The 9323-nt window shown below is 43.6% G+C and overlaps 1 protein-coding gene across 1 annotated transcript in view; it reads left to right on the top strand.

Moving 5' to 3' along the window:
- The first annotated feature begins 2622 nt into the window (after nt 1–2622).
- Nucleotides 2623–9323, top strand: part of LOC144525886 (titin-like) — a 263814-nt gene continuing 257113 nt past the window's right edge. Inside the window, 8 exon segments of the mRNA XM_078262949.1 lie at nt 2623–2713; nt 3614–3817; nt 4685–4972; nt 5897–5982; nt 6076–6319; nt 6453–6471; nt 6889–7081; nt 8587–9027. Coding sequence (XP_078119075.1) covers nt 2623–2713; nt 3614–3817; nt 4685–4972; nt 5897–5982; nt 6076–6319; nt 6453–6471; nt 6889–7081; nt 8587–9027 — 1566 coding nt within the window.

Raw genomic sequence — 9323 nt, 5'->3', positions numbered from 1 at the left:
TAACGGATCATTACAGACAAACCAGTTTATTAGTTTTTAAAGCTTCGGGTGGTGATGGCGCACTGGATATAACACGTTCTTTTGGTGTCGGAGATCTGGGTTCAATTCCCACTGAGATACATTAAATTTCATTTACAGTATCAAATCTTAACAAGTTATCTTGAGACACTTGACAGATAGAGTAGGTCTAGACCACACTCTATAATTTACAGAGATCCAACAATTCCAGTAATTCCCCCACGAGCAAGCAGTACATCAACCAATGTGTCCCTGAGCAAGGCACTTAACCCCTAGATGCTCCGGAGGTGTGCAACCTCTGACATATGTAGCAACTGTAAGTCACTTTGGATAAAAGGGTCAGCTAAATGACATGTAATGTAATAATGTAATAATGTAATAATGTAATGTTAACTCCCATTTTCAAAACGTTTCTTTATCAGACATGTGGCTTCCATTCAACCATTACTCTTCACAAGTTCACTTCTTTCATTGAATGTGGGTGTTTTATTTGAATGTATAGCATTTGAAAAAACTAAAAATCAAAGAAAGTGGCAAAAATGTCGGAAAAATAAAAAAAAAACAATGAAAGAAATTGACAAAACATCGGAAAAACTGACAAAAAAGCTTCAAAACCGCAGAGAAATGAGACAAAAAATGTTGAAAAAAGTGACCAAAAACATTGGGGAAAGCTACAATAGTGTTGAAAAAAGAGTTTTCATTTTAAATGTCAACCCAGAAAAACTAAAAGTTTCACGGTCGACGGGGAGCCAACACGAGGGTTATACTAAAGGTTATTTAGGGGTTGTGATGTTCACATCAACATTTAGAAAATGAATATTTGGTCGTTATGATCAGGACTGAAGTTGAAAGTGGAAAATATGAATAATAATCTGTCTCTAAAAGTATAAAACATGAGTTCAGTTAGTGTCCAGGTGGAGTTTAGTTAGTTACGATGTGTAAACTGTCCCGCCCATTTCTAGCGAAGCCAGATGTCGGAAACATTCGGGGCTTAGCCCAAACCTAGGGGGGTTCGGGGGCATTGATTTCTCCCATTTGGGGTCATTGAATCCATAAGAGTCTCAGGCAGGGGGAATGAGAGGGGGAACACCAGAGCAGGGGGAATGAGAGGGGGAAACACCAGAGCAGGGGGAATGAGAGGGGGGAACCAGAGGGGGGAATGAGAGGGGGGGAACACCAGAGCAGGGGGAATGAGAGGGGGAAACACCAGAGCAGGGGGAATGAGAGGGGGAACACCAGAGCAGGGGGAATGAGAGGGGGGAACACCAGAGCAGGGGGAATGAGAGGGGGAAACACCAGAGCAGGGGGAATGAGAGGGGGAACACCAGAGCAGGGGGAATGAGAGGGGGGAACACCAGAGCAGGGGGAATGAGAGGGGGAAACACCAGAGCAGGGGGAATGAGAGGGGGGGAACACCAGAGCAGGGGGAATGAGAGGGGGAACACCAGAGCAGGGGGAATGAGAGGGGGAACGTAGCAGAAGATATTTCTTTTTAAACCAAAATGTAGAATATAAATGTAGCCTGAGCTTTTCAGTCAAATAGCACTACAAACTGAGAATAAATGTATTATCAGTGAGTGGGTGTGTCTGTAAATGAGCCTCGTGGGTACACAGAGAACCGTTTTCGGAGTGGAGTGGACTTTGGACTGTTAATTAGCCCTCTTCCCAACAAACTAGCATAGCATCCTGATACCAACACATTGTTCTAGCTTTAAAACAGGACCTACGACAGCCTCGAAAAGACAGAAAACGGCCCAAACTTTAAGGGCCAGAGCCCCAGCTCTGGTGTGCATCGCTGCCTGGTTGTGAGTTTTCTTAACTAGGGATCAATGTCCATGTTGACTTGTTGGTTTGAATTGACAAAAGACAAAAGAAGGATTGAAGACAGGTCACATAACCGTCTATACTCCTCCGTCTAAACTCACTGTAGACGTGTAATCTGGAAAACCTGTATTTAATAACTATACACCATTGTACATAATTAATCTCTCGTCTACACAACTGAACAGAATACTGTACTCAACCTGCACTTTGGTATTATTATTATTATTATTATTATTATAATGCTTTTTTTGCACTTCTGGTTGGATGTCAACTGCATTTCATTGGCTCTGTACCTGTACTCTGCTAAATGACAATGTAATCTAATGTAACCCTGGTCAGATAACCCAGGTTATTGGTGTGAAAGAGGTTTAGGAGAACCCAGAACCGTTTGGAAACATGATTGACCGAGACCGTCTGCTGGCGTTTGTCACAGCTGTGACATTCTGTCGTCTATTTCTGTAGAGAGGAATTCTGGGAAGCCGGCTTCTCTGTTTCAGAGGCTGTAGGAAACAGGAAGTTCCTCTGATCAGATCCTTCAGAATAAAAGCCATGTGCCCTGTAATGTGATGTCAGGTGCTGCTGGAAGAAATATTAAAATAAAATATAAAATACTTTGTCTCTACTCTACTCTGTCTCCCTCTCTCTGTCTCTCTCTCTCTCTGTCTGTCTGTCTGTCTCTCTCTCTCTCTCTCTCTCTCTGTCTGTGTCTGTCTCTCTCTCTGTCTGTCTCTCTCTGTCTCTCTCTGTCTGTCTCTCTCTCTCTGCAGGGTGCCGACCAACATGTCCACACAGGCGCCGACGTTCACGCAGCCGCTCCAGAGCGTCGTGGCACTAGAGGGTAGTGCCGCGACGTTCCAGGCTCAAGTTAGTGGTAAGGAACCGTCTCAAGTATCCAATCATTATTCGTGAAATTAATCAGCACATAAATCAACAATGATGCAATTTCACATTGTTGATAGTGATGTTAAAACTTGAATCTTTCTTTTGTAAACAAGTTTCAACTCTAATGTCTCATCTCTGTATCCTGAGAATAATAACTAGAAATGTTTAGATTTCTTTATATTAAAGGGACAACACACATAAATCAACATGAGTACCAGGTCCAACATGTAAATGTGCCAGATTTAGCCATAGAAGCTCATTTTCGTCTGCAGTCCTCAGCAGGTTGATCAGTCCATCCAGATGATGCGTCACGTTTTCTTAAAAAATGTGATGGAATATACAGGATAATTATGCAATTTTATGCGATGAAATTGTGGGAACTTTTTAAAACTGCGGCATCAGGGGGAAACGGCTGCTCTGGTGTGAAGTAAACACAACATTTTTCATCTTTCTGATAAGATATTTGGGACTTTTTTGCAACGAAAATGCGATTATGACATCATGCAAGCCCCGCATATTTTGCGCAAAAATTGGCAATTTATGCAGCAAAAGTGCGGCATATTTGAAAAAATCCGCCCCCCCTCTGAATAAATACACAGACTTTGGCTGATTATGCGTTGAATTATGCGATTGTATTGTTTTTCTGGAGGGACTGATTGATATCCTAAAAACAATGAATACACCACAACAATACAACAAATATACAACAAAAAAGACAGGCACAGACAAGTAACAATGACACAACCACTAGTCCAGATCAGGACAGCTGGCAGGTACATATTACATTCTCTGAAGAAATGTCAGTGTGAATGCTGTAAGCTGAAAGGCTGACGCTACACTGTCTATGTTGTGTGAGAGCTAAAAGTTCTGGTTCTCCTGGGTTCTGCAGGTTCCCCAGTTCCCGAGGTGAGCTGGTTCCGTGATGGCCAGGTTCTTTCCACCGCCGCTTTGCCCGGCGTGCAGATCTCGTTCAGCGACGGCCGCGCTGTTCTGACGATCCCCGCGGTGACCGCCGCACACAGCGGGAGATTCTCAGTCAGAGCGACCAACGGAGCCGGGCAGGCCACCAGCACGGCCGAGCTGCTCGTCACAGGTCAGACACACAACGTTACCGTGACAACTTAAGGCTTAATGTTCACACTGCCAGTGTCTGTTTTACATTATAATCCTATAAACTAGGGATGCACCGAATCCAGATTTTTGGGGTTTCGGCTGAATCCTGAACCCCCTGGTTGAGGTTCTGCTGAGTCCTCGTCCCGTCCTCAGTCCATGAACACAGTCAACACATTAATGAAGTAAACAGTGACTGTCCTTCCTTTGCCGTACCTGAAGTTGCTGCATTCTGGCTGCTGTCTGTAGATTCCTTCATGCTCAGCTCGTATTCTTCCAGATGTTTCATACCAGATGTTGTAACAGCGGTGATGTTGTGTATTGTTTAGGGTCCTCGCCACCACCAGACTAATCAGCATTGCAGATTGAACATGTAGCTGGACTTGAATGGCCTTCTTTTGACTGAAAGTACTGCCAAACAACACTTTTTCTGCTCACCAGCTCCATTTCCACTTCCTCTCAGCCTGCTGCATTGAAGCTCCACCTACGTAAACACCTTCCTGTAATCAACCGCGCCGTCATTACGGCGACCAGCGTAGCGCGCGGAGTGCAAACGTAGGGTTCGGTTCACCTCGAGAGATGTTGTTTACATTTAGTTTTTTTGTTTTTCAATGTTTTCGATTTTTTTTCAATGTTTTTGAAGCATTTTTTATATTTTATTCAACGTTTTATTGACATTTTTTCAGCATTGTTGTTGTTGTTCTTCAACATTTTTGTCACTTTTTTGCATTTCTGATGTTTATCTTAGATGTTTTTGACACATTATCTGACGTTTTTGTCATTATTTCCAACATGAAACCCCCCCCAAAGACACAGAAACTGAATATATCTGTATGTTGTGTCCCTGCAGCGGAGACCGCACCCCCAAGCTTCTCCCAGAGGCTGCAGAGTTCCGCGGTGCGACAGGGCAGCCAGGTGAAGCTGGACGTCCGGGTGTCGGGGATCCCAGCACCAACCGTGAAGTTCTTCAGAGAGGGAGCCGAGATCCAGAGCTCCGCAGACTTCAGGATCCTGCAGGACGGAGAGCTGCACAGCCTGCTGATCGCCGAGGCTTTCCCAGAGGATTCTGGGAATTATTCTGTCACCGCCAGCAACAGCAGCGGGCGCGCAACCTCCACCTGCGAGCTGCTCGTTCAAGGTGAGGACTTACAATTTAGATTAGATACACTTGAAGTTTTTGTTGCTTTTTCAAGGTTTTCGTCACTTTTTTTTACGACGTTCAATACACTTTCAAACGAGGCCACGCCCATTTAGAAGACAGGAAGTGTGGACGTTTCATACAGGGGGGTAAGCGAGCCTCCACAACGCGTAGCTCCTATGGCGCCATTTTGATGCTACCAAGCCATCACCTCCCGTTAGCATCCCGTTAGCATCCCGTTAGCATCCCATTGACTGCCATTCATTCTGACGTCACTTTGACAGAGAATATCTTTACATCTGAGGCGTTTAAAGACTCTATTTGTCCGTTGTTTATTTCTAAAGAAACACGACAATGTATAAAAGGCTCCATTACCTTGTAGCTCACGTTATGGCTCCGTAGCAGACGTTTTTATAACAATAGGCTAACGATTGGGTCATAACCACGAGACTTCCTGTCTCATAGTAGAGGAGTTACCGTATAGTACAGGAGAAGCTCTCAGACAGTTTGGACTTCCATCAGCTGTTTAAGTGTAATGACTAATGTTAACTATCATTTTAGTGATCAATAATGAGCCTGTGTCTATGTTATCTCCTTACATATACCTACGCTCTCCGTCTCTGCTAGATTGGGAATGATTGAGATTTCTCTTGGCACAGCTACCAGAAGACTTCCAACTTTCAGACAGGTTGCTCACGTCACATCTACGTCTTCAAGCTCAGTTTGAGGCTGCTCAGTAACGTTCAGCCATCACAGGGAAAGAGCTTCTAATATCCTTCATTGCTCTCTGTGGAAGTCTACGGCGTGGCTGTGTCCGTTAATTTTACTGTCTATGGTTTCATACCATTGGTGCAGCGTTTGATGCTATCGTTAGCAATAGAGAAACTTTGACTAAACTTGACGTGTGTTTGTATTTCTGTTCAGGTGAAGAAGCCGTCCCAGCAAAGAAAACCAAGACGGTGATTTCAACTTCTCAGATTTCACAGAGCCGTCAGACCAGAGTGGAAAAGGTATGAAAAGATTTCACATGAATCTGATTTAGGATATTTAATCTTGATTGTGTCTTGCCTCATTACCTCCTCTCTCTTTGTGTGCGTCCTCAGAGGATGGAGGCCAGTTTCCAGGCCACCGCCATGATGGAGATGCAGGTGGAGGGCGCCGAGATGACTCAGCAGCTCGCTCACAAGACTCCGCCCAGAGTTCCTCCCAAACCCGTGTCCAAGTCCCCTCAGCCATCGCTGGCGACCAGGGTGGCTGGAGGACGCCAACAGTCGCCGTCACCGGTCAGACATGTGAAGGCACCCACGCCCACGCCTGGCAGGTGGGTGACAGCGCCCTCTAGTGGCCGTAGTAGTTATGATTGGAGCAAAGCAGGAAGTAAGGTGGGGAAGTATAAGAGTGCCAAATGTCCTGGTAGCGAATTTACATATCCTACTATGGCCATGCCAAGACCTGCCCTTCAATCACTACTATTGGCCAGGTGTCCATGCTTACGCAAGGTAACATAATCCAATTTGTACAGGTCCTATCCCCTGACCAAACGGCTATCCCAACCTTAACACTCGAGGTCAATGCCTAACCCCAACCAATCAAGCTGCTATTGAAGGGCAGGTCTTGGCGTGGACATAGTAGGATTCGCAAATTTGCGTCCTGGTAAGGAGGCAGGTTGGGGGGGGTGGATGGGTCAAACAAACACAGGACATTCACCCAGGAGACCGTGGTTCATGTTCCGGTTGAAGAGACAAGTAATTCTAGCACTTACATACACCAAACCTTCCACTTCCATTCCTATCTATATTCTGATGTCTTGTTCAGATGTCATTCACAGCCTGATTTATACAACATTTAATCATAACAACTTCTAGTCTAGAAAATGTAGTTTTTTATGGCGGTTGACTCGTAATCTGCCCCATCAGGCCGGTGAAGTCCGACGCTGATGTCCCGCCGCCCTGGAAGCGGGGAGACTACGTGGCCGAGGCCAGCTACACCAGCATGGCCAGCATGGCCAGTATGTCCAGTATGACCAGTATGACCAGTATGAGCAGCAGCTCTGTCACCCAGCTGGGCCAGGAGCAGCGCTGGGAGCAGCAGGTCACTGGTGTCAAAGAGGTGAGTGAGGGTTGGGGGGGTTCATATACCGCCACCTGGTGGTCAACGAGTCCCGGGAGCAATCTGATAAAACCTGAAGAATGGACAGAACTCCAGCTTTTCTAAAATACACCCAAAAGAAAACCAGATTAGTCTCAAAATGTTAAAAAATGTTCGGAGTTAGGTGCCGTCTTCAACTACTTCTTACAGCAGATTATTGGAGTCAAAGCTCCGTAATTATGGAGTTATGACTTTAATGTCTTTAATTATTATTAATACATACATAATATGTATCATGTAATACATACACGCCTACATTTTTACATACATACATACATACATACATAAATACATACAGTGTGTTTGGGCATGCATGCATACACTTACCTACATATATACATACATAAATACACGCCTACATATACCCATAAGGGTCAGTACTTATGTACAGTACATTAGACACATTTTAAATTCCCCAAAGCATATATATTATAAAGCATACTCGATTCATATCTGTTAGTTTTACACTGTCAATATATTTCTTTCACATTATTAAGAATGTCCATCAACATGGTTCTTATATTCCTGGAACACTGACAATCTCTACATCCATTTACTCATATTTATTTTGTCTTTAATTAAACCTGTGGACATACAGACGCAAATATGCTTCCAACTTTCCATAAGCACTCCTGGAACATTATAAATATAACTGATGTCTCGGAGTAGCCGCGCTTATTCTGACTAAACTCAAACTACATTTGGCATGTTTTGTTTTCAGAAAGTAACAAAAGAAAAGTATTCCTATAAAATGTCCTCCGTTCTGTTGAACAAATTGCTCCTGAGTGTGAACCTTTGTTTTTCTTAAATATGTGACTTATTTTTTCTTCTATTTTGTTTATAATTTTATCATAATGACTCTCTTGTTTGTTCGTCTACCGTCTCGTTGTTTTAAATGTGACTAACCAAGTGATGAAGACCGTAACTTTGCTGTTGATCGGACACGAAAATGTCCATCATTTCATTTACATCACTGTCATCTGGATTTAAGGACCATTTTTCTGTTTTTCAACCCAGATTTTGTTGTCCATAATTGTATTTTCAGTTTGCAGTTGTCATAAACGTGAATATTCTTTATATACAAATGAACATAACATTTTTAACCCCAGTTCCAGCCCAGATGTTTAAATTGATTTCAATGAAAAGGTGAAAAAAAGGCCTTTAAGTCTGCCCAGGCTGGACACTGCATACTTTTGTCTGGCCGAAATTTGTTTTTATCAAATAATGCGTTTTAAAAAAAAAGCCTCGGGTTGAAGGGGTTAAAAAAGTTTGGGTTAAGGACGGAGAATCTCACCTTCATGATTCAGAAGACTGCTTTGATCCGACAGTCCAGTCTTTTGTCTTCCATCCCTGTAATTTCAATACGAGTTAACCACTTTTTCAGTTTGTGGCACTTTTTCTCCACTTGTACACGTCTCTAAAATACTTCCCAACAACAACGTTAATGCTTTTGATTTGGTGATTAGCCTCGAACTCTTGAAATAGAGTCAGAATCATCTGGAGCGCCAGACGAGACCAGTTTTACTCAGAACGACGAGGGATGGGACGACGCTATGAGCCACGAAGAAATGACATCCGACCATAACTCATACCTTGACTACTTCGACACAAGTTGTGAAACTTTTGACGGTCGAGACACGATGACCTCGTTTGAAGAAGAGCAAGAATCCGGAAATACTTTTGAAAGTCGTGTGGAGACGCCAACGGACGATGTAAGCAATGAAGACATGATAGACGAGATGTGTTTTAGTCCGTCATACATCTGTAAAGATCTCTTTAACCACAAAGACTCAAACGGAGAGCTGCTCCACCTTGATTCAACCGCCTTGCCAGGTTTGTCCGATGAAGAGTGGTGTTGCCGGGATAATCAAGATGTCCGCCCGGCCTTCCAGCAGCCAGAGGAGCAGGTAGCTCTTCATCTGTCACGAGTGGACACATCATCTTTTTGGGCACTTTCATACCTCTTTTTTGAGTTTGGTTGCCACCTCACATGTATGCACCTTCAGCACTCTTTCTGGACTTTCAGCTGATTTCAGAGATGTTTTTCTTGCATGTCAAACAGATAAGCATGTGTTGTCTTAAACAAATAAGATGTAATGTTCATGTGAGTATCCTGTGCATGATGTTTCCAAGCAGTCTATTATTTTAACTTGTGTTTTTTGGACTCCAGATTAAGGATATTGATCATAAATGTGGATCAGAT

This window comes from Sander vitreus, chromosome 11 (genome assembly GCF_031162955.1).
Source record: "Sander vitreus isolate 19-12246 chromosome 11, sanVit1, whole genome shotgun sequence".
Taxonomy (NCBI): Eukaryota; Metazoa; Chordata; class Actinopteri; order Perciformes; family Percidae; genus Sander; species Sander vitreus.
This window is presented reverse-complemented; position numbering and strand designations above follow the sequence as displayed.